Here is a 26,649-nt window from a genome sequence, read left to right as displayed (position 1 = left end):
GACCTATCTATCCATCCATCCACTGCAAACCTGCATATCTCCTGAAGCAAAGAGTAAAAACTTTCACAGGAAAAGTCAACTTGGACTCATGTGTGATTATTTGTCTGGATATTTCTTTTTCTGATTAGTTTCTGCAAAAGGTTGGTGCACACAGGGCATGTTAAAAGCACACCACGCAAGCACACAAAAACACGCACACTTTAATAGATGATTTACACTGTAAAAAATAAAAGTATTTTGTACTGAACTACCTGTGTGCTCAGTATGATATTGCGCGCACATAGTTGCTTTCAAACTTGTAAATGAAATGAGTCATACCACAGCCTGATCTAATCATGATTTTTTCCACTTAACATAAGCAAGGTAACCGATGTAATGCAACAAGTTAAAAAGTAGAAGCCACGTATTCAAGTATTTGTATCTTTAGCTTGACCAAACCCTGCCGTTTCTGTCTTACAGTGCCATGAAAAAGTATTTGCACCTTTCTTGTTTTCACACTGAAATGTTTCAGATCATTAAACAAATATAATGATAAATACAAAATGCAATTAAGTTATGATTTCAGGGCATTTATTTAAGGGCAAAGTGTAAAAAATAAATGTCCCCACCTTTGTTAAAGCATGAAATAACTTTGATTAACCACATGTTTTTCGAAAGCTGAGTTCATTTTCACTTGCCGTATCACAGAGCTGATTACTGTGGCACCTGTTGGATCAAGAAATCCCTTAAATAGAACCTGACTGACAAAGTGAAGTCAGCAAAAAGTCTCAAAAAACAACACGTCAAAAAACAGTCGATAAACACTTCACTGACATCTATTGGTCTGGAAAGGGTTACTATGACATTTCCAAGGCTTTGGGACTCAGTGAACCACAGCGAGAGCCATTATCCTCAAATGTAGAAAATCTGGAACAGTGGTGAACCTTCCCAGCAGAGGCCAGACCGACTCATCCAGGAGGTCAAAAAGGAACAAAAAGAACTGCAGGCCTCACTTGTCTCAATCAAGAGAGGGACTGTGCAGAAATGTCCTCCTTTTTTGATCAGCAGTAAGAGAAAACTGCTGCTAATCAAAAAAGACACAAAGGCTCATCTCACATTTGTGAAAACAACTTGATGACACCTAAGACTTTTAGGAAAATAATCTGTGGACTGATGAGATAAAAACTGAACATTTTTGAAAGGTTAAATCCCCATTACATATGCATAAAATTTATACATCATTTCATACAAAACAAATCCTGCCAACAGTCAAATATGTTGGTCATAGTTTGACAGTCTGGGGCTTCTTTGCTTCTTCAGGAGCTGGACAACTTGCATTAAATGATGGAAACAGAAACAGAATAAATTCTGTCCTTCTCTACCAGAAAATCCTGAAGGAGAATGTCCGGCCATCACTTTGTGTCTGGAAGCTCAAGCTTGCTTGGGTTGAGCAGTAATCACACACGCAAGTCCACCTCTGAATGTCTAAGAAATAAGATTATGAAGGTTTTGAAGTGTCCCATTTCCAGACTTCAGTCAGAGGACGGAGTGAGATGCTTTGGCATGACCTTGAACAATCCGTTCATGCTTGAAAACCCTCCAGTGAGGCTGAATTAAAACAATTCTGCAAAGAGTTCCTCCACAGAAATGAGAAAGACTCATTGTCAGTAATCACAAATGCTTGACTGCAGTTCTTGCTGCCAAGAGTGGCACAACCAGTTATTAGGTTTGGGTGGTAATCAGTTTTTCCCACTGGGCCAGGTGGATTTGGATAGCTATTTTCCCCTTAATAAATGAAACCATCAATCTTTGGAATAAATGATGATTTTGATTATCTGAAACATTTAAGTGTGACAAATAAAAATGGGGGCAAATACTTTTTTACAGCATTTAACATCAACATTTTGTTACTTATTAATATATAGCAGATGTTGTATTAAGGCTGATGAACTGAGAACAATTCCCCAAACTTTATTTAAGCATAAAATTCTTGGTTTTGCTGACCTGAAGCAGATTCCTGAAGTGGGAACAAAGGCTTCTTTTATACCAATGAAAACTGAATAATCCACACCCTGCTTGTGAAATCCAGTATGCAATCTATTAAACATCTGTGGACTGCACTGATGTGCAGTAATCTTGTCTATACTGTAGACAGACACCCTTAGAGTCTCTGTCCTTCTTTAGTATAGGATGAAGACAGCTATTGTTAGAATTTATCTGTTGTCTCAGTTTTCTCTTGCCTGCTCCTGTCACATAAAGCTTGTCACTATCGCCCACTAATAAGAAATAATTGAAAAGCTGGTGTAAAATCTGTAGCCAAGTGCGTCAGAAGTATAACACCAGGCTGGTGTTGGCTCAGCCTGATTTTTTTAAAACTGGCACTGACCAAAAAGAAAAAAAAAATCAATTAAATTGTTACGTGCAGGTTAGTTTTAAAAACACAGCTACAAAACTATTTGAAGGCCACCAGATGGCAATAGATCTTGTTGCAAAATTACTTCTGGTCCTGCAGACACTGATGCGAAACAGCTTTCTGTCTTGACCTTTGTAAACATTTTCCGTACAGTTTTTGGACTCAGCAGTGACATCACGGTAGCTACGTCTATCTTTTATACTACGCATGGTTCTTCGCTAGCTTTGCATTAGCATGCTGTCTGTGTAGATTAGCGCGTTGCTCTGTCAGCTAGCCACAGAGAGGAGTGAAGTTCTAACATTGAAAGAGGTGAAGTGAAGTGATTTTTTTTTTAATCTTTAATGGGTTTTTTTTGCAGTTCTTCGATTCCTGGTGAGCTCTGCTATCATTCCCTTCCCTATTCCACCCCAGTTGTTAACCATTCATCCCTCTTTGTAGGCAAATACCTCTGCAAAAAGACACAACCGCAGTACCATTAGCATTAGCTGACTTCATTAAGCATTAGCAATAATAATGGAGTTGTTTCTATCCTGAATGCAGTTTGCATTTTAATCATCATCCTCTTGTCCTTTTCTGAAATAAAAAATAATAATGTTCATATCATCACTTCTCAGAAGTTCCCCTTTGTCCTCCTCCCTGTACACGAAAAAAGTCAGCTGATTGTAGTGCTGGAAGAAAAATTATTTTTCTTTCTATTCACCATTTGTGCAGATAATTGAAGAGCCATTGTAAACTAACAACATAATTATAACTGCAGTGTGACTACTATATTTAGCACGGTAATGCATTACATTGCTGCATAAAAATGTGATTAGCCCAGTCTGACCGTCTGTATCCAACACATTAAGGAAAAACATTTTGTTGCCAAGAGTTTGAGGAGAGGGTTATTATCACCCGTGTCTTTACAGTATAGTGAAGGTGTCACCAGCTATTGGTCAATGTAGCTTTGCACAAACACTGGAAAGAACATCTAAAAGGGGACTGTGCCCAGACCTGAAATGCTCTGTATACTTTAAATATTCTCCTTGTTTCCTGTTGTACTCACAGAGCCTATATAAAAGATGGATGTACTCTGGTACAGGACAGCGACGTCAATACTTAGACCTACAGTTAATCTAACAGCCAAACAGCAGCCAAAACCCCTAGTTGCTGAAAAAGTGTGTCCAATTGTATAGAAGTCTATGAGAAAATGGCATTACCTCCCAACTGATCTATGACATCAGCCATAACTTTCCTAGCGAGTTTAAAACAAACAAATAAGCAAAAAACCCCAAAACATCTCAGTTGTATGTCTTTGAATACAACACAAGCTGGCTAAGCTCAGCTCTTATATGAAGCCAGTGGTTGTGCTAAACTAAGATAACAGGCCCCTTAGATTCAGCGTCTAACCCTCCAGAGAGTGAATAACTATATTTCCAAAACTTCCACTGATCCTAATAAAAAAGCTAAAATGACGTGTTTTCATCCTCACAGTGAAATTATATTATTTTGGTTCCTTTCCTCTGCAGAAAACTGGTGCAGGGAGGAATCAATGTTTTGCTCAAGGGCACTGCTGTGTAGCTCAGGCTTGCCGATATAAAGAAGGGAAACGAATTCCCTTTAGCTGATGAATGTTCATTCTCTTCACTACTCCTCCCTCCTGCTCGCTGTGGTGTGGCTTAATCTACAAGTAAAAAATCACTATGATTAACGTAATCATTTACAGTTTGTCTGCTGGGCCTGGGCAGCACCGCTCCTTCGCTTTGTCCCCCTTTCAAGGAACTTGTCCCACACACAATAGGCATTAACGCACGAACACAGTCCTATCAAGATGAGTCATAATGAGAGTATTTACCCTGTGGTGTGTGTTGGATATATGTGATAATTGAGCAACTTGTTTGCTGAAACCAGTGCTATTGATTAAATATTAACAGGAAAAATGCTCTGCAAACAGCTTTCTGTTGTCTCTCGTGACTTTCCGTACATATAAAAGATGCATGAGGTTTAGAAACGGGTGAAACTATATGAATGAATTAAATAAAAAGAAAGAAAAAATACCTGTCCCCTTCAGCTTAGCTCTTATGTTCTCTCTCTACACGCCGAGGCACACGGAGGCGGCGACTTGACACTTTGATTCGTATGATTTTTATTATTTACTAATGCTAATTAGTTGTACTCACCGAGCCCCAGACAGGAGACACGCAGCCCAGATTTCCCCAGGTTCCTATGAAGAAATAACACGATTAAGAAAACTATTTATTTAGACTTAAAATGTCATCAGTCGACTGTGCCCCTGTAGTTCATGAACCAAAAATTTCTGCATAAACAAGGACAGAATCAGTGTGGCTTCCAAATCATGGCGAGAGGCTGAAATGAAATAACATGCAGCAATTAGGGCACTTAGAGTATAGAGCAGGAATTTGAGAATGCAGGGTGTGGTGTGTTATGCTGGATCAAGAGGAGATTCACCTAAACTGATAATCACCTTTATCTCAGGTGATCATGAATCATAATTGAGAGATTACAGTCGGAGGACAGTTGATTTATTTACTCAATACAGAGCTTCAGTTCTCTGAAGGAACAGGGAGGCCCTCAAGGACCGTGAAATGTATTTCACTGATAAATAAAAAAAATATTGTTTTCACTGTGACACTTTTTGACAAGTGTTGCCCTTTGCATCTCCCCTCTAATTTGAAACACAGTGTCTTCTTTTGCAAGATTTCAGGGGGCACCTTAGTCCTCTAAGACCTCCGGCCTTTTACTTTTCTTTTCTTTTCTAGAAGTGGAGGCGTCTTTGTTCGCTTTAAAACAGTGAGGCTGACATATCTGCATTCCCTAATGCGGCCTAATGTGACCCTTCTTTTGTCTTAAGTAATCTAGCACCTATGAACCTTGTACAGTTGTATGTGACCCAGTAATACGCTCACCAGCCACTTCCTTAAGTTCACCTTCTCATCTGATAATTATTGATATTATCTTATCAGCCAGTCATGGCGGCGCATTTAGGCATAGTCAATACAACCTGCTGAAGTTCAAACTGAGCAGAAATCTGATTTAAGGCACTTGTTCGTGACTTAGTTCTGATCTGTTGAGATTTTCGCACACAACCATCTCTAGAGTTTACAGAGAATGGTCTGAAAGAGAGAAAATACCCAATAAGCAGAAGTTCTCCAGCTGAAAATGCATCAATGATCAGGTCTTAGGACAATGGCCAAACGCATTTGAACTGATATGTATGCAAGGGTAGGTACCTCTGAATGCATGACACATTGAACAGATGAGCTACAGCAGCAGAGGTTCTTAGCTGACTCACTTCTGTCAGCTCTGAACAGGAAACGGAGGTGAGAGTTTTCATGGGCTCATCAAAACTAGACAACAGAAGATTAGAAAAACAGTGCCCGGTCTGATGAGTCTCAATTTCCGATGTGTCATTCAGATGGTATTTGCTGTAAACAACATGAAAGCATGGATCCATCCTGCTTTCTATCAGCTGTTCAGGCTGCTGGTGTGTACCACCTGGTGTGTTGGGGACATTTTCTTGGCACACTTTGGACCCCTTAGTATAAACAGCCTCCCTGAGCATTGTTGCTAACCATATCCATCTCTTTATGACCACAGTGTACCCATCTTTTGATGGTTGGTTCATTATCTCAGACACCACATTATCTCAGACTGCTTTTTAAAAACTTGACAAGGAGTTTACTGTGCTCAGATGGCCTTAATCCAAAAAGGCACCTTTAAGTTTTAGTAGAACTGGGGATTCACGTCATGGATGTCCAGCTGACAAATCTGCAGAAACTGTGTGACGCTATCATGTCAACATGGACCAAAATGTCCGAGGATTGTTTCCAGCACCTTGTTCCATCTACAGTATACCACAAAGAATTAAGACAATTCTGAAGGCAAAAGCCGGTTCAACACAAAACTACCAAGGTGTATCTAATAAAGTTTCTCCTCGATAACAGTTCTATTACATCCAGCTGATTTCTAGCACTGTAATAAGGCACTTTCAACTCTCATTATCAGCATGGAAGATAAACTAAGACATCAGGCTTCTTACCACACTTCACTCAGAGTCTCAACTCAGCACTTCACATTTAGTTTTATAATCTGCACCATTTCAAGTCCAACTGTGAGGGGAACTCATGTGGTGCGAGCATTTAATTGCTTAACGCAGACGACGACTGCAAGAGCAGAATGTTCTCCGCCCCAGACGCCACAGGTGTCTCTGCACACTGTGATGGATGTACACTGCTGGTGAAAGAAAACTGTGACAAGGGGATTGAAAACCCTGCAAAGGGAAATTACATGAAGGTCGTGAAATTGAGTCATTGTCTTTTGACAGAATTATCAAGGGCACATACACAAAACCACTTTATTCTGAGATGGGGGAAAAAGTGAAAATAGGAACAGAAAGTACCTCCAATTATGGTCTGGGGATTGTGCCTTCTGTTCTTGTTTTGCAGGCATTTACTCATTACAACAAATGAGGCTGTAAAAAATGCCAGCAGTCGTTTTCTTGTGCCTGACAACTAATGGCCTGTGCCTGTCTAGATGAAGGCGGGCTAATTCGAGCCTGCGCTGTCTAACTGCGCCCTTAGCCAATTCAATTAGGTGTCCAGCATGGCGAAGCATCAGTCATCGAGTCAGTAGTTCGACCCGGCTGCCAAGATCAAAGGGTAAAACATATAAATGAAAGTGTTTACATGTATACAAGACGATATGTGAATTCAGTGATGTATTGAGTAATTTATGTGCCATAACTGCTTGACAGGAGACAGATCTCACTGCTGTCACAAATCGTGGGATGCATTCTTATTTCTCACATGGTGGAGGAGTTTGCATATTGGATCCTCCATCTCTCTGATGTATTATGGAGTGGGATCTATGATCCACGAAAGTGTGGGGGAAGGGCTGGACTGTGGCTTAGAAGTGTGTTACTAACTCACTCTGTGTGTGTTTGGTCGGCCTGGGGAAGGGGGGGGGGGGGGGGGGGCAATCGAGGACAAACCTCACTTGATGTTAAGGAATGTGCATTGGTGCGTTTATTGCCATTAATTCTGGCTAAAGTGTCAACCTAATGCTTGGACCTGCTTCAAATTGTGGCTGCATCTGCCTTGGATCTTCGTTTATGATGTTTTCATGTTTGCAGTGAATCATTCGTGCATACTCTCCCCACTATAAACAAGCTGGCAGGCACATTCCATTCCCAAATAAAGCTGGCTGTCCTTGAACAAAACGCTAACTTCATATCTGGAGTTCCTCCAGCAGCTCAATGTGAAACATTTGCGTGCTACTTCGAATTCACACAGTCCGCCTTAATCAGAAGGTAAAAAACCCCCACAAACAAACAAACAAACAAAAGAAAATAAAAACTGATGTTCAGCAGCTGGAGAAGCTGCCTTGCTACTGCTTTCTAGTTAGCAGTGTTGTGGTCAAGACGTCAGGAAGCAGCAGCAGCAGCAGCAGCGCGCTGGAAAACACGGTTTATTAACCACACAACCTGCTACAGAGCAGAAATAGAACTGTCCATGCCTCAGATGTAGATGCCAGCACCTTCCAAAGAGCCTAATGACTCAGGAGATTTACAGCATGGCCTTTGCAAACTAAAAATAGACAATATACAGCTTTGTATTTTACATATAATCTAGTAGATGGTAACATAAACATGTAAAAGAGAGAGCAGCTTGTCTGAACACAAGTTGCACATAAACAAATTTGCGAGGCAGCGAGAGTGGCCCCTCATGCTTGATTGGTCCCCAAAAGAAGCCTTGAAGTAAAATGACAAATGAGTCATATGATGACGCCCCCTCAACACAAACCTGTCACCACTTATGAGCATCCGGTGAGCTCCTACTGTATGTAGCCCTTTCTATTCTTAGTAGATCTCTAGCCAAAGAAAAAATATATCAACAAATGTGTGATATATTATGCTTTTTATTGAGCTGAAGCATTTTGAGGAATGGCCTCCTACTGTAGAAGAGTGAAACACTCATTTGGTTCTCAAGTCACATACATTTTTTCTTAACAACATTGGATTGTTCAAATCAATAACTGTCAACAAACACTGTCAAGGTTTTGGGTAAATGGATAAACTTCCTCACTGGCAGGGGATTAATGCAAAATAAGCAAGCCCACGCGAGCCAACCTTGATGGGGATTAGACAACACCCATTTCCACGGCTTCCACTGCTTTCTGTGCCATCTGTAAAATTCTGCACAGGGGAGAAAGTCGGGTCATATGCTGGATATATCAAAACCACACTCTGTGTGAACGGGACAACAAGGGAAATAAAATCATGCACTTTTTGCTTGGGGCGAAAAGTGAATAGATTAAGTGTGGAGGGAAAAAAATGCAGCAGAGTTGCATGGAAGAAAAAAAAAACGCTGCTGAAGGTGATGAATGAAGATAAGGAGACGGGGAGCTACGAGGAGACAAAAAGAGACACGAGCAACAGACTCGAGCTTGCAGTTGCAAGTCCAAGCCCCGAGTCTAAGCAGATCAAACGCCCTCTACAGATAATGCATTCTATATGACACAGAATGGGAAATGGGAAATGACAGCCAGCTCCCTACAGGGGCTTGTGTGGTGTGTGTGCTCGTGTGTGAGTTTGCGATTGTGTGCGTAATAAAGAGGCCAGAGTCTGGACACGACTTCCTGCTTCGTTTTTTCCACAGGGCCGACAGTGTCGACATTGCGTTGGTTCTTTCCGTTTTCCGTGCCTTGCAATCAGACTCACACAAACGGGATTTTAGAAGCCTGCATTGTTACATTTGATTGTTATTCGTTAATTTAAACGCCTCTCAAGTGACTGATGGGTAGAGGATCTCACACAAAGTAGCTATTTTAGGAAGGGGCACATGACTGAAGCTGTTGACCCTGTATTGAAAAACATGTGGGCAGATCTGAAGTGGTTGATTCAGTATGGTGTGGATTTTAGAGAGTTAGGCAACATGGGAATTATATGATAACTAGCACGATAACTAGAAAAACCTGGCTGGCTGTGGTTTCAATACAGCACATGCTGCATGCAAGCTTTCTTTTCTTTGCTTAAATTTGAACGTAGACGTGTAAATATTTTGATCTCAAAGCATTTTGTGAGATTAATAGGTGGGTTTTTTTGGGCGAGAGTGAAGATGTGCTCGGCTCTGCCAGCGAGCATTGCTGCAGTGTGCACGTGCTGCATTTAGACACATGCAGCAGTGCTTTCTTTCTGTTTTTGCTTCCCCTTTGTGATTACAGAGGCTATTAAGGAGAAAAGGATAATATTGTTTTCATTGCAAGGCAACACTTTAATAAAATCACTGTGCTTACAGAAAGCCATCTCGGCTGTGACCTTTAATTAAAATGCAGCGAGTCCCTGCAAACTCCCTAGCTTTTTTAACTGAGAGATTGTGTGGTACTTATCCTCGGGGGCTTGTTTGGTCTTTGGGCAGAGTGGAGCTCCATGCTACAGGGCTCCTGTTGTGCAACACCCTGGCTCACATTATTAAATCTACACATCATTGCAAAACGGTTGAGACAAGCACTGGAGTAAGTGGTGTTGCAACATGAAGTGTTTGTTTTCGCTGAAGGTCGATGAAGACTTTTGATTTGTAGCGAAAAAGAACAAGTCGGAGAGTGAAAACAAACTGCCAAGTGCAAAAGCAGCACGATCGGCTGCGTGAGTGCAGACGTGTGTGAAGGCATGCAAGGCGCAAATGCACCTGCGCACATCACACACAGATCATCAAGGTTCACGGTCGTATGCACACAGGAGGAGGTAACAAAGCAAGCAAGGGTATTTTGTGGATCCGTAATGACAGAAAACTGCACTTTATGCTCCAACAACTTGTGGTAAAAATGCAGGAAATGTTGCATAGAGATATTATTTGTGAATACATTGTTGTTGTTAAGTTTTGTAAAAATTTCAGTCATTTTGTTGTGGATATGTGTTTTCTTTCAAGTGTTGATGTGGTTAGGAACAAGGTAAAGATTTAGTTCGCAATGGGCTCCAGCAGTGAGTGTCAAAACTCGAGAAAGAAAGAATCCTGTGCATATCTGGCTACTTTTTCCACTGTAGTTTTCGAATATATCAATCAGAAAATAACGATCATTATCTCTGTATAGGAAATAACAATCATAGCATCACTATAAGGGCTCAGAAATGTTAGCAAATTTCTAGATGGATGTGAAGGAACGTACAAAGAAGTGGAAAAATTTGAGGGAAAAATATATTTGTCTTTGACAAAAACTGATCATAACAAAGAGCAGGAGGGAAAAAGGTTTATTGGGCTCTGTTGGCTAGCACAGCATGCAACACATCAGGGCACGACCACAGGGTAATTAACCTTTAAAGCCTGAACTGTGAATTAAATTGTGAAAAAATTCTGTTTTGTTTTTTTAAACGAATGTTTGTTGAACCTTCTGACAAATTAAAAAAGAAAGAAATTAAGTATTGATATGCCAATATGAGTTTTAATTTTTGATATTTGCTATATCCCATATACCTGCACAAATGCCGGCGACAACGTCAGGCACTTATGTCGATTACGTAGACTCTACGGAGCGTCACACAGAAGTCTAAATCAGGCATACATGCAGTCAGCCCCAGATTCACACACGTGACCTCAATAGCTCTCATGATAGTGGGGTGAGGCTATGTATCGGCCCCCATGCTGTTAATGACAAACGCCTTTTTTCACACTTTGGGTCACGTGATGACTCACGTGATTAATAGGAGGACCACCTCCAAAGGGATGGTTCTACTAGGGGCAGAAACCTTGCGCTCTACTTCAGTTGTTTGAGAACTGAAGAAGCCTCTTGGATGAGTCCAGTTCCCTCCTTCCAAGCACTCGAGATCTTGTACTCACATTAATATACTGCTTTTCTAGTTTTACCGACCATTCAAACCTCTTTACTACAAATTACATATTAACAGTGCATTCACAGCACTTTATTCTATAAACTTAAAACACTCAATTTACCTATTATCTGTGGCCAGTTGAGAACTGCCAGTTAACCTAACCTGCATGTCTATGGACTGTGGGAGTCCATAGTCCATAGTCCTTGACTGAGCAGATTGAAATATGGCAACAAGACAGCCCCTGCTGGCTCTGTGACTACAAAATAAAATATGAGCCATCACAGATTTTTAAGCTTCACCCTGATACGACCTGAACAAACGACGTCCATACTCCTTAGATGTTAATGATTAAGGTGCCCCTGGAGAAATGGTCCTTTTTAACAAACCTAATTTAACCCTATTTGTTTTTTCTGTAAGGTCTGATCGCCTGTCGGCTTATTGAATCGAGGGCCTCAAAAGGCTCGAGGCACACTAGACGGAAAGAATCAGAATCACTCAGTTTGCTGCACTTGGACAAATGGGAGGAAACGCTCTTACAGTTTTCTTCCAAATTTTTCATCCCCTCATGTGAGAGTGCAACAAAACAAAGCGAGAGTACCTTAAAATGACCAGTATGAACCACATTTTCTGGCTATTCTGTGTGCACAAGAAAAAAACAACAAAAAAACCTTCTTTTGTACGGCTGCCTCGTGCATTACTCACGCCGTCAACACGCAGATGTATGCACAGCACAGGAGGCCTCTCTCTCTGCTGCCCGCTGATAAGCTTGCATCCAAAGAAACCAACAGAAGGGTTTTTTTTTTTTGCATGCCCATCTGCAGCGCAGCTCCGAACCAACCAAGCGGAACCTTCCCCAAACCTCCTGAACTGTCAAAAGGCCTCGCTGCCTAATGACCGTTATGTCTCGGAACAGAGGACGCCATCATCTACCTGCTCAATCGTGTCTACACCCATCTGGACCAGCCGGCGAGCACTGTGAGGGTCATGTTTTTTGACTTTTCCAGTGCTTTCAACACCATCAGGCCGACCCTCCTGGGTGATAAGTTAGCAGCGATGCAGGTGGATGCTTCTCTGGTGTCCTGGATTGTTGATTACCTGACAGGAAGACCACAATATGTACGTCTCCCACAGTGTGTGTCTGACAAGGTGATTAGCAACACAGGGGCACCACAGGGGACTGTCCTCTCCCCCTTCCTCTTCACCCTCTACACCACAGACTTCAGCCACTGCACAGAGACCTGCCATCTTCAGAAGTTTTCTGATGACTCTGCGGTGGTTGGATGCATCAGCAGGGATGATGAGACAGAGTACCGGGCTGTGGTCGACTCCTTTGTCACGTGGTGTGAGCAGAATCATCTGCAGCTCAACGTGGCAAAGACCAAGGAACTGATCGTGGACTTCAGGAAGACCAGGAAACACTTGACCCCTGTTTCAATCCAGGGGGTCAGTGTTGACATTGTGGAGGACTATAAATACCTTGGAGTACACATTGACAATAAACTGGACTGGGCTAAAAACACCACAGCACTTTACAGGAAGGGCCAGAGTCGTCTCTATTTTTTGAGGCGACTGAGGTCCTTCAACATCTGCCAGAAAATGCTGAGGATTTTCTATGAGTCTGTTGTGGCCAGTGCGATCCTCTATGCTGTTGCATGCTGGGGGAGCAGGCTGAGGGTCGCAGATGCCAACAGACTTAATAAACTGATCCGTAAGGCCAGCAATGTTGTGGGGATGGAGCTGGACTCCCTCAAGGTGGTGTCGGAGAGGCGGATGCTGTCCAAGATAAAGACAATGTTGGATAACACCTCCCACCCACTCCATGACATGTTGGTCAGTCACAGGAGCTCGTTCAGTGAGAGACTGAGATTACCGAAAAGCACCACTGAACGACACAGGAAATCTTTCCTGCCTGTGGCCATCTCCCTGTACAACGCATCCACTTAACACACTGTTTGCTGCTACAACTACACATGTTTCTTTTCCAAATATTTATTTATAAGTGACTTATGTATGTATGTATGTATATATATGTATATATTGTACTATTCTTAGTTAGCGTATTGTCTGTCTTGTCTTAATGTTGGTTTAAAATGGAGCACTGTAACAAAAAATAATTTCCCCCAGGGATCAATAAAGTATTCTGATTCTGATTCTGATGTACTACAATCCCAGCAACCAGGGGCTCCCTACCAGCGACCAGATATAATGTGCACAACTTGTGAAGCTGACGTCACATTTTGTTACATCCCCAAATTTTGGGCCAGTTTTATACGCTTTTTGTGGCTTTGCGTATTATTTTAAGAGGAGGAAGAGATTAGGCAGCACTGAAAGGTTGCAACCAGGGACCCTACAATTAGAACTCCACTAAATTTGGATTACCATAACAACTAAAATGCTGGGGGTGGTGGTATTATTAGTTTATGCCTGCTTGCTCTGTGCACTACTTCTCCTGCTTTCACTTGCTATACGCCTTCAGATGTTCCCAGTGTGGAGCCTCAATGGCATCAAATGCCCATACACTCAAGGATATATAATGCAATGCGTGAACGCATACACCCACAATCGCACAAAGTCTCAGTGTGATTTGTTATCACACAGAGAAAAACTTCAAAGAATTTGTTGTACACAGATTTAGTACTTGGACTTGGCTTCACTTCAAGAGAAAGAGATTCCCTGTCAGATGGCGTCCGAAGCAATACGAGTTTCTAACTGAACAGCTTTGGGTCGAATGTTTGGAAGGAGAAAGGCAGCCTGAAAGATGGAGGAGCAGAAAATATCAGACAAACAGGGAGCAAAGAGGGGACGTGACTGATAAGAGTTTTCATCCAATATTTGTTTCTCTGTGGTGAAAACAGGGGATTTGCTGAGGGCTTGGAGCAAGCTTCACTATGAAAGCACTCCAGCTGTTTTCACAAAAAGCTACAGTGATAATCAGATTTTGAGAACTTTGAAAAGTGCGGCACAATTTCAAAATCAATTTACCCGCATAATAGGGGGGGATTAAATAAATAAATAAAAATGATGTAAACGGGGAACCCAGTTCTCACAATGAAGACTTGTTTAGCACCGAGAGCAGATTGAAAATGGCCATTACGATGTTGTTATGGAAACGAGATGAGATTGTATGACAAGCAGACACTTATCACAGTTAGCTGCTCAGCAGCCAATCTGCCCAGAATCTGCTAATTCCCTCTTTTTGTCTGAACTGACCTGCGTGCCCTAATTTGCTTTTTCATTCAGCCTCCTAATTCTTCTTCATTCTGCGTCTTTTTGTTTTTCCATTCTTTCTTGTCTTTCACCATCCTCTCCGTCTCTCTTGATCTCGACACTGCGGACGGTGATGTCACCCTCTCCAGCGAGTTAACGGTGTGAGGTGAAAGCTACGATTTTGCTCCCGTGGTCTGGGTTAAGAGCCCACTCGCTGAGATAAGAGCTCATTGTTTACTTGGCCCAGCCTTGTTACAACTCCCACACAGACGCACATGGAGAGCTCTACCGCCCGTCACTGCTCAGCTACTGTCACACTTTCCAGAATGTACTGTAAGGTTGCGGCCACTTATTGAGAGCTCCGCGTGGCATTGACAAAGTATTAAAGCCAGACTTTAATTACAAAAACTGGATGTGATTTAGATGCACTGAATAGTCTGTTTATCTGACTATACTGAGTGCACTTTACCATAATGCCAGACACCTATTTTAGAATATTTTCATGCACATTAGTTTGGCTTTTGCTTCTCCCACCACTATCAATACTGCTTCTTTGTCTTCTTTTTATACTAGAGGCCTCATACTCCAATTTATCGTGACGTATCCTGTTGTGTTTCTTTTTTTTCAGCATAAATTCTTGTGCACAAGTGCCTGCAACTTCATAACAGTTCTACTATTAGGATTTCTCTGCGCCGAGATCACCGGTGTGATGATTTGCATGCTGGTTATGTTTTTACAAATCATCTAATTTTCATTATATTAGTATGGTGATGTCTTTGTGTCAGCAGGGTTTTCTGTGCATAGTTTTTGGTCGTATCATATATGATAAGTAATAATTCTTCAGAATGTGTCCCCTATATGGGCACCAGTAATGAACGTCAGCATTTGAACTGTGCCAGAAAGAGGTCAAATCTGGTCAGCGTTTAAAATCAACGTTATAAATATGCTTTTAATATAACGTTCAAGTCTGACTAAAGGTCCTAATCTTAAAGCGTTTTTATCAGTGACTGCTACATTAAACCGTCTTCTCTCTTCCTCTCTCACTCTTTTCAAATTACACTTGCAGCCACTTAAATTCACATGTTCACGTCTGGAGCTCAAAGCAAAGCCAACAGCATAAACTGTCCTAGATCGTAGATTGCTGCGCTAATAACTGTGGAATTAAGGATGCCAATAAATTTGCATACTTGGAAAAAAAAACCCATGTCTGTACTTTTCTGTCTTTCTTTCTTGACACACACACACAACATCCCACTCATCACCTGTCACCGCTCACATATCTTCATTTTTTCCCTTCTTCTCTTTTTTCCACCTTATTATCTTGTGTTTTCTTTCAAATTCGTTTCTTTTTCCTCACAGTGAAAATTATGAGAGCTTTTCACACCACACACTGGGAAACTGGGAAAAGAGGGGAGAGGAGTAAACTAACTATAAGCAGAGCTCCTCTTTCTTCCTCACTCTCTTCTCTCCACACAGCCTTCATCTCCTCAAGTTTACGTACCGGTACTTCATGCCGGTGAGCTTTGCCGTCGACTCCTTGAGGTTGTGGTGGTAGCGGTGGGTGAAGGACCCCAGGCTGCGAGCTATTAGGGCCACTGTGCGGAACCGGGCACGTGCCTGGCTGGCTGTGTTGGGGCTCGTTGCGTTCTGCTTGCTGTGCTCGCCATTTCGAGGGGCCTTGAGCCCGTGATCTGTACATGCAAAGGACACCTGCATGGCTCGAGGCAAAGGCCGCTAGAGCTGCTCTGTTTTAGTCCTTAAAGTGCTTAAGAGTCTTTTTTATTTCTAGTCTGCAGAACTAAGCTTATGTGAAGTTGAAAATCAAAGGTCCGTGCCAATTCCGGCCGCTGATTCTCATATGGAGATGGCAGTAGGAAGTGATGCACGGCTTTATTCCATCTCTTTTCAGAGAATTTTCTCAAAGTTATGCTACGTGAAGCTCAGGCATATCAGCGGCGGTCCCGGTCAGTGTGTGTGTGTGTGAGGCGCTGAGATCCTGAGCTGGTCTGGCTCCACCTGAAAAGATGGGAGAGGATGGAGATGGAGGGAGAAGGACATGAATGAGTTGCTTGTAGAGCTGTCTGTTTAAGATGAGCACTTGACTAAAGGAGAAAAAAAATATACTGCTAAAACCAGAAAAAAGACTGATCTGACAAAAAAACCTGTGAGACCTCTTTGTAATTTCTCCTTGTGCTGCTTTCTTCAGTTTCAGTTCTTCAGTAACGCCTCCTCCTCACATGTCTGAGCTGCTTTGTCATGGCGAGGCAAAGAATGAGCACAAGTTTTTTTCTTACATTTCTGTCACATTTATCTCTTTCTCTCTGCGCTGTTCCCTCATCTCTCTGTCTATATCTTCCATTCCACCTCAACTTTTGGCTCTTCTTTTCTGGTTACTCAGCCTTTAACCCTTCATTTTTTTAATTCTTTAATTTATGTTTTTGTTAGTGTGCTCAAGGTTTTGTCAGGCGACCAGGACTTGTGGGTGTCTCTGGAGTCCACCTTGCTCTCCAATCACAGCTAAGCCTTCTAGTCAAACACCTGGTGTGAGGAGAGTAACACTGCACCACCACATCGGGTGCTCAGCAACACACACACACACACGCATGCTCACCCGCACGCACACACACACACACACACACACACGCTCACAGACAGTGTCTCACTCCTGTCACACATCTTAAAAATAAGGTCATGCTTTCACAGAAACGCAAATGCTCGCGAATAAATGCTGCACATGCACAAGCATTTCTGGCATTTGCTTCCGCACGTGAACCAAATCTTCATTTACACAAGTGCTCTTACACGCAGCGAGTTGCCGGCGCTCTGTGAGAAACAAGGACGGAGCTGGATGAGAGTCTTGATTGATGCTCCTTCTCCTGGAACTTTGAGAGCGATCAAGCGCTGTTACGTGCTGAGCGGGGGTCCCAGAAAGATCTGCATCCCAGCTGAAGCGGCATTTCCCACAGATGTCCTCAGACCTGGCAAACAGCCTTGTCCCGTCTCCAAAGTCCTCGAGCAAGTAGCAGAGCTTTTATGGTCCCCGGCTTTGCAGCAAGTGGACTCTGTGTGATAAAGGGACCCTGGAACAGCAATGGACGAGCAGAGAGGAGGAGGAGGAGAAAGGAGGATGCATGGTTTCTCACTTCAGGGAGAAGAGGACAGATGCAGTGAGGAGGCGAGGAGCAGCGCGTGATTAGAGTAGAGAGAGTGAGCCAGTAACTGAATGAGGAAGAGAGACTGTGTGTATAGGCTCCTGGCTCTCACTGACTGGCTCAGAACTGCAGTGTTTTTCACCATGGCGCCACACAATCGGAGAGAGAGAGGGAGAGAGAGAGAGAGGTAGATTCTGAATGGGAATCAAGAAGACTGAGTTGCTGCGACTTTAATTAGTTGAAGAAAATCCACTTTAGGGTGAATGATAGATACAACAGGCATGCTTTGCTTAACTGTGCATGTCTAGTAAAACATTTCACTTGCTTCCCTCGCTGTCTTATGTTTGCCGTTGCAGTGATTGCCCCGCTTGCATACATACGCACTCACTTCCACTCTACGACCTACAAGCATATCACAAATTTCGAGCTATGCTTGAGAGTCTTGTAAGAGTCAAATGAAGCATACACCATGTGTTCAAGCGGTGCAGCATCTTACTTTCTTCCCTCGCTGAGCACTAATGTAACAATGCAGGACTTCACGGTTCATTGAACATCCCTAAACCCTGAGGCCAGAACTGCCTTATTTAGTTCTTTGTGATTAGAGTTGTTAAGAACAGACACGTGTAAAAATCTGTGGGATCTCGTGTTTATTGTCCAGAGCAGTTAATGGGTCAGTGGGAGCATTTGGGAGGTGGATTTTCTGAGTGTGGGATGTGAGATTTTTATGCAATCTGAGAAAAGTATATTTTGTTCTGTATTATTCAGTGTGCAGAAATGTGTTTGATGTGCGGTTCACGGGAACGCTGAAGACTGCAGTTGTAAGATTTTTACTCTGTCTTTTTAAGTTAATAGAATTATAAGAAAACAAATACCAGCAGGGCCGGAGTTTCAAACTCCTACAATGTTAAAAAGCCTCTACACCAAAACACGAGCAATACACTGATGTGGGTTAAGAATTAAAACAAAAATGTAGGACTTGGAATTTCTGCAATGGCCAGTCTCCCTGCTTACACACAGGACCTGCTGAGACCTTATTCTAGCACTCAGCCTCTCTGATCATCTAATCAGGGTCTTTGAACTCTTTTCACGCGGTGACCACACTTCTGAGGCTGTAACTCCTAAACTGTGGAACCTTCCTAAGCCCATCATGTGGGTTGAATCAGTAGTTTATTTCACGCAGTTGCTGAAAACTTTCTATGGGCAATCTTTTCCTTAATCGCTTTAATTACTGTATATATTTTTACTGTAGTTCCTACCAAATGTGTGCAAAGAATTATGTATGCATAGATGAATGTAATACTGAATCATATGGATACGTACACTTCTTTAATGTATAGAAAAGTTATTATTATAGGTGCAACTCTGACATGCATTTCTCAAATTCCTGCCTCGAGTTATTCTCAGAGTCCAAGGGGATAACTCTAAAGACATCATCGAGTCTATTTCTTACAGGCTGTGGAGCCTCAGAAAGCATTACACAAATCTTGCTTCCCTATGACAAGTGAACTGATAATGAAGTGTTAAACTGACAGAGAGCGCCTTTAAACCAGGCAACCCTTGAGAAACGGCGGCATCAGCTCTGGTGTGCTGCTACTTCTGCATCTTCCACGGCCTCTTTGCCTGCCAGCGAACTTGACGTTGGCTTGATCGTGTTTTTCCTCGGTGCTCTGGAGAGGTTACTAAGTCACAAGCATCCCTCTAATGTCACCGGCACCTCCGGGCTCCAGTTTCCTCCCCGTTGAGCCCATTTAAAAAGTGTGTCAGTCAAAAGCGTCAACTAGAACTGTTACAGTCTCGGCTGGAATCCCCAGCGGTCGATAACGCCGTTACCCTGAGGCAAACTGCTCGTCTCTAATTGCTCTGGTAAGAACCTATAATAAGAGCTCTAAAACGTTGTTGCTAAGATGCAAACCCCTATAAAATGAGTTCTCGTGTTGAGGCGAGCAACCGTAACGCTGCACTGAGGAGGCTGAATCCCTTTACAGTAACATAACCCTGGATTTCCAGCAGCGTGGAACATCTGTCCGCCCGTCTCTCTGCAACGTCGTGCATTTAAAAGTCATTTTCTCCCTTGCTATAGCTGCCATACAGAGAAAAATCCTCGAGCGCATTAGATTCTCATTATTAATTATAGCCCTGTAAACACTCTGATAGAGGAAATGAGGCAGAACGAGGGGAAAACCTTTCCAAGGAGTCAGTGATGTCATCGCTGCAGCAGTACCACCTCTCTCTGCTCAATTACATCTTTCCCTAGGTAGTATTTTTTCACTCATTCCTCTTTTTGCTTACATATTTTCCCTCTCTTTTTCTCCTCCTCTCCCCTCATCTCTTCCCTCCAAATAGCCCCTTTAAACAGTGCTCTTCCTCAGTCCAAGTCCAGAGTCCCTTTCCCTGTGCTGCAGGCTACAGAGTGCAAGTCATTATGATGCATTGTGCGCACAACACCTCAGAGGGAGCATTGGTTGTTTAATCTGCCCTAATAGGGTGGTACTACTCTGTGTAGAGATAATGGTCACAGCTATTAAGCCCCATAAATTCCACTGCAGGCCAGCAAGCATGCATGAAATACTGATGAGGAAGCTTCAGTCTGAATCGGACACGAGTGGCTGCAAAAGGCAAGGTCATGCTTATGACTACAACCATCCGTCGCCTGCAGAATCAAACCCCCGTCGCTCATATGATCGCCTCATCGTCATTACTGCCATTACAGTCATTGCTATACAATCAGCATTATTTAACTCTTAGCATTGTGACATCTTTAATTAATATCGTCATTACCACTGGTTGGCCAGCTTCTGCCACAGCTTCATCTCCATTTGGATCCACTCTTTATATGGTGACGTGGATGAATGCTGACAACTTTATTATGTCAGCCCCCACAGATGCCTCATGACCTTATTTGCATACCAAGCGAGCATACGTCCGCATTGTCGAATACTGAATAATAACAGGGAGGAAATGCAGGTGCATTTGTTTTAATGCTGGAGCACTCAAGGGTTCATAGTAGATTCAATATAGATGAAAGGTTTGCGTACCTGCAGAATGTAAGCAGACACGGGAGTTTTTATGAAACAACATTTTTCCAGGGTAACAGCTTATCCTAAATGAGCTGGCAAGTGGATGACTAATGACTATTTTTAGTCTGGAAAAGCCCTGGGAGAAAATAAAGGGATCTGCTGGAAGTGAAAACATAAGAGTGGCTCTGGAAACTTTCATGACATTTCCTGACAATCAGCATTTTTTAATTCTGATGTTAAAAATGAATGCAAGCTTGTTTTAGCCACTGAAAAAGCAGGATTTTTTGCAATCCACAAGTCAAAATGTCGGTTGTTATCTTAAAATTGGTACAACAACATTTGCTTTACTGGAAGATCCATAAATCTAGAAATAGGCTTCTAGTGTCCTTTCTTTCTTCTTATTTCTCACATTAGAAATAGTAAGTAATAGTAAGTAGTACATGTTGTTCCAGGATCAACATTGCAAGTGACCAATCAGAATGTTTTGACGTCATACTTTTGCGACTTCGGGAAAAACACAAAACTGTATTTAAGCTGCGAGAAACCGCCTCTGTCCGCCAATCAACGGACCCTGACCCTGACTCTAACCCTTTAATAAACGCTAAGCAGAACTGATATTGTCCTTGAAACACTGGAATTTCATAAATGCATGAATGGCTTCGCGCGCCGAAGAATAACTTTAAGTGGCTTCTCAAGGCTCTCTGAAGTTAAAAATTCAGTGACCTGCTGAACAGTTGATCTTTTCTGAGAATTTGCCATTTCTCACATGTAGCATGTCTTGCTCTGGTGCCTGCCAAAATCTAAGCCTGCACCTGCATTTCAAAGACCAAAGGCTTTTGTAAACAAGGATCTGGCTTTGGGCTATAGTGTCACCATTTGTGTGCATGTGTGTTGGTGTTTGAGAGATGGAGGTCATTAGTTTATCAGACAGCCATACCCATCAACCCCTATAGGTTTCTCTTGTTTCACATTAAAAATGTTCTGGAAAATAGTTCTCCTGTGATGAATTCTTTACCTTTTGAATATGGATGGCCTCATAGGAACAGTGGTTTTATGAAAAACACCATGTGCAACCTCAGTGACTAATGACTAAAAAAGAGGAAGCTACCTGTAGGCTATTCACCCTCATACACTGTTTAGTGGATTTGTGCTTAGCTCTGCCAGTATTTGAGGCACTGCAAAGGAAATGCTAAAACCCCACTAAGGATATTAACAGATTTAAATTGTTTGTTTGCAGTAAAATATTAAAAATACACCATTTTAATTGAGTTATGGACTTTTGTGCAATGTAGAACCAACTTTCATTTGCCTGTGTGTTATTAGAAATGAGGTCAGGACAAGAAAGGTTTGGAGCTAAATGAAGAGTTTCGTGGCAAGTTTTAGATTAGAAGACCAAGCTCAAGTATGCACATTGATACTGGAGTTAGAGCCTGAGACCAGAGCGGAAATAAAGGAAACACCTAGCTTGGGTCTGTCTGTGAAAAAAGTCCACCTACTAAAACCTCAAAAGCTTACTAATTAGCGTGGTATTTGCCCACAAGCAGAAGGATCTACCTTCACTGGCCACTTCATTAGGTACCCTTGTTCGACTGCTCTTTAGAGAGAATATCTAAGCAGACAATCATGGGGCAGCAACTCAGTGCATTTAAGCCTGTAGACATGGTCAAGATGAAACGATGGAGTTCAAACTGAGCATCAGAATGGGGGAGAAAGGTGATTTAAGAGACTATGAATGTAGCGTGGTTGCTGATGGTCTCACAAACTGGTGATTTACTGGGATTCGTCTCTAGGGTTTACAGAGAATGGTCTGAAAAAAGAAAACATTCAGTGAGGGAAAAATGCCCTGTTGATGCCAGAAGTAAGAGGCAAAGACCAGACTGCTTTGAGCTGATAGAAAGCCAGTAATAATTCAAACAACCACTCATTACAACCAAGGTCTGCAAAATCTCTGAAAGCACAACCAATCCAAACTTAAAGCAGATGGGCTACAGCAGTAGAAGATCACACCAGGTGACTAATAACAGGAAACTCAGGCTACAAATCACACAGACTCACCGAAATTGGACAATAGTATGTATACTGGTAAATCATCGCCTGGTCCGATGAGATTCGATCTCTGCCGAAACATTCAGATGGTAGGGTTAGAATTTGGCATAAACAGCATTAAAAGCTGCTTTGTTATTTAGGCTACTGGTAATGCAATGGTGAGGTTTCCTGAAAATCTCATTGAATTCACTGCAGTCAAGTGGCCATCACAGTCACCAGATCTCAATTAATTAGAGCACCTTTGGGATCTCGGGCTCTTGTTCACGAGTGATGGGAAAAGGGAGTGTGAGATCGGATTGGTGCTACGGCTGCAGTGACGAGAACGATGTACGGGGTCCATTGTGGTGAAGAGAGAGCTGAGAGTAAAAGCGAAGCTCTCGATTTACTGGTCGATCTACGTCCTTACCCTCACCCATGGTCACAAGCTGTGGGTAGTGACCAAAAGAATGAGATCGCGTATACAAGCGGCGGAAATTAGCTTCCTCTTAAGGGTGAGAATTTTGGCCATCCGGGAGGGACTCAGAGTAGAGCTGCTGCTCCTCCACATTGAAAGGAGCCAGCTGAGGTGGTTCAGGCATCTGATATGGATGCCTCCTGGGTGAGGTGTACCTGGCATGTTCCACCGGGAGGAGGCCCCGGAGAGAGATTACACGACACATGCTGGAGAGATTATATCTCTTGGGTGCACTGGAAAAGCCTTGGTGTTCCCCCGGACAAGCTAGAGGAGGTGGCTGGGGAGAGGGAGGTCTGGGCTTTTCTGCTTAGCCTGCTGCCCCGACGATCCAGTCCCAGATAAGCAGAAGAAGACGGATGGATGGATCTTTGGGATGTGGTACAACAGGAGATTTACATCATGGATGTGCAGCTGACAAATCTGCAGCAACTGTGTTTTGCTATCATATCAATATAGCTCGACATCTCTGAAGAATATTTCCAACACTTTGCTGAATCAATAGTTCGAAGAATTAAGGCAGCTCTGAAGGCAAAAAAGGGTCCAACCCAGTACTAGCAAGGTATACCTAATGAAATGCTCAACACTGCACAGTTTGACAGCTACATATCGAATTTCTTTGCTTTGGCTGAGAAAATAAAAAACCTCTAGAGCACATGTGTCAAAGTCAAGGCCCGCGGGCCACATCCGGCTCGGCGTACATTTATATCCGGGCCGCGAGATCATTTTATATAGTTTTATTATTATTGTTATGCATGGCCCGGCGATATGAGGTGCTAATAATATACAAACAACAGATCCCATAATGCAGCGCTGCAGCCTCCTTGCTGAACGCTAGGCTAACTGGGAACATTCCCGTGTCAATCAAGTCGAACTTCTGTTATTGCGAAGCTAGCCGCTCACAATGGTGGAGAGAAAAGTTGATTCTGAAAGCAGAGCCTTTCAGCGCCAATGGGTGACTGAATATATGTTTACAGATATTGGTAAATAAGACACACGGGGTGTCTTATTAGTGGAGCTAATGCGGCTGTAATTAAGGAATTTAATTTAAGACGGCACTACAGACAAAACATCAGGATAAACTGAAAAACCTAAACGCAGAGCAGAAACTACAGAAACTAGAAGAGCTAAAGAAGAATCTGACATTTCAGCAGATGTTTTTCACCAGAGCAAAATCACAAAGTGAAGCTGTTGTGAAAGCAAGTTTTATTGTAGCAGAGGAGAGAGCCAAATCAGCCCGTTACCACTCTGAAGAGCTGCATGATGAAGGTGTGCGACGTCTTGTGTCCAGACAAAATGCAGAGTTTGGCAAATATGAGCCTGAGGAGAAATACGATTGCTGATCGGGTTTGTGAGATGGCCACTGATTTAAGAACACAGTTGTGTGAAAGAAGCAAGAACTTTATTGCACACTCTCTTGCTGTGGATGAAAGTGTAGATATGATGGACATTGCACAGCTGGGCATCTTCATCCGTGGTTAAAGTTAAAGTTGATTATTTTTAAGTTTATTTAATCTGGAATAATATTCCTGTCTATTTTTATTCATATTTATGTTTAAAAAACATTGTTTTAGTGTGTTCAATAAATGTTTATCTTGTTTGGCCCACGACCTAAAGTGTGCCTTGAGTTTTGGCCCCCTGTGCAATTGAGTTTGACACCCCCGCTCTAGAGTCTCTAATCTGAAAATACAAGCTACAACCAGCAGAAGAGAAGAGGGAAGAGGCCACCACGTTTCTGCATAAATAAAATGTACAGAATTTATTTTTAATTTTACAGATTTCCAGAGTCTCATGCGTTCATTCACCTAAATCTTTCCAGAGGAGGCAAATATTTTCCTGTTACCGTGGTACATGAATACACTTTTAAATCTAAATCTCACAGAGTAATGTCCTCTCTGTGCACAAAAAGATCTGCTCCCTCTCACAGCCTCTTCCTTTTTATACTAATCAAATTTGTATTTTGGCTTTGTATTTGGCGAGCTTACAAAAAACCATTAAAACCCCCCCAAAACATTTCAGAAACAAGACATAAATTCTAAAAAAATGTTGCTCCATTTAATGATATAACTGATTATTAAAAACAATCAGCTCAAATGTCAGGCTTTCTTCATTTCTTATTCGCATTATTTTTCAATCTTTTCATGCTACTGCAACTTGCGGATTCACTGAGGGCACAGCGGTTTTTCTGATTGTAGCCTCATGTAACTAAAATATTAGGTCTACTTAAGGAGCAGGAATTAGAGCTAAAAGTCGCTGGGCTATGTGAGAGTCTTATTACCACAAAGTGATGAGAAGTATTTAGCAGGCAGAGACCCCGCTGAGAAGAATTAAACTTTAATCCTCACTTCCAGTGTTTTAGCGATCATACACATTGAAGTGAAGCGAAAAACAGGCCGCTGGTTGGTGACAGTCAAGTCACGCTTACTTAAGCTGCACCTTAATGCAGAATGAACATAATCCAAATTTGATGCATGAAACTTGCTTAAAATTTCTCACATGCAGCACGAACAGTACAGAGGGGGATTTTTTTTCATGCACCTTCTAAAGAACAGAATCCTACCTGTAGACCATGCTGGCACAAGGTTGGGGAGATGCCTGGAAAAAATGATTTTGTACATGAAGAAGATCCTCTAAGGTGCGCTGCTCTTGAGGTCTGTGGTCTTCAAGAGCTCCTGCAGGACAGCTGTTGAGGCTCGAGAAGTGCACCCGGGTTCCTGCCCCCTGCCTCTGCTGGATGGAACTGGAGCAGCGATCCAGCCTCGGCCCCCCTCTTTGCCTGGGCACAGGGATCTCACTGCAGGCTGCCTTCAGATACATGTTTAGATCAGACTTGTGTCACACAGGCCGATTGGATGCTTTCTTTTGCTCGCAAATCTCTTTCAATATATTTAGGCGTATGGTGTACTTACATCTCCATGTAAGTACATTGCAATGGCGCTCATGCGGGACAACAGAAGATATCCGTATTTGTTTGCTGAAGAGTTTTTGGCATGCCAAAGGCTAACGTTGCGATAGAGACTAATACCCTGACACAATTTCCATAGATGTTGCCTATCAAACAAGAACATGTGTGCTTGGAAGATCAGACAAGCACACAAACAGTATCAAGAGGAGACAAGAGGGGAGAGGGGGTCAGAAACATAACTCTGAGCCATGCCTGTGATGTCGACTTTATTCTTAGACTGACCGACAAATTAAAGGACAAAGACAGCTTTTGTTTGAGCTCTTGGCCGCGGTGAGAGAAACCCGCTAGTCTGTGAGGCGAGCCGAACAAAGCCACGGGGATATTTCTGTCTGCCCGTCAGAAATATCTTCCTGATACATCTGTTACATGTACAGCCAATTCAAGCTGCAGCCGCGAACAAGACCTGGCCCACCTAGTCTACTCCGGTACTTAAAGTCCTTCAAAGCAAAGGATGACAGACAGGTATGAGTTTGATCATGGTGAACACACATATTACACTGTCTTATCAAGAGGCAACTTCACATGAAGGTAAGAGTAATGGACCCTGCTATTGTTACTAGTGCAATGTTGGTAAGGTGATAATGAGTTAGCTCTA

General features: G+C 42.5%; 1 protein-coding gene across 2 annotated transcripts in view; it reads right to left on the bottom strand.

Annotated features, from left to right (window-relative positions):
• The window catches only part of kcnab1b (potassium voltage-gated channel subfamily A regulatory beta subunit 1b), a 44,300-nt gene extending 18,598 nt beyond the window's left edge, over positions 1–25,702 (bottom strand). The window contains exons 1-3 of one of the 2 annotated variants that reach the window (XM_086271213.1): positions 17,226–17,699; positions 15,925–16,439; positions 4,552–4,595 (exon numbers count right to left, since the gene is read on the bottom strand). In XM_086271213.1, the coding sequence (XP_086127339.1) occupies positions 4,552–4,595; positions 15,925–16,139 (259 nt within the window). In that variant the 5' untranslated portion in view covers positions 16,140–16,439; positions 17,226–17,699. Of the gene's footprint in view, positions 1–4,551; positions 4,596–15,924; positions 16,440–17,225; positions 17,700–25,649 lie in introns of those variants that run through there. The other variant, XM_086271214.1, reaches the window with a different exon arrangement.
• Between the last annotated feature and the right edge of the window lie 947 nt (positions 25,703–26,649).

Source organism: Aulonocara sp. 'chitande type north' Nkhata Bay, linkage group LG18 (genome assembly GCF_057382095.1).
Source record: "Aulonocara sp. 'chitande type north' Nkhata Bay isolate Kocher_YH1m ecotype deep benthic linkage group LG18, A_spYH_male_GT1.1, whole genome shotgun sequence".
NCBI lineage: Eukaryota > Metazoa > Chordata > Actinopteri > Cichliformes > Cichlidae > Aulonocara > Aulonocara sp. 'chitande type north' Nkhata Bay.
Note: the sequence above shows the minus strand (reverse complement) of the source record. Positions and strands in the feature narration are given on the sequence as shown.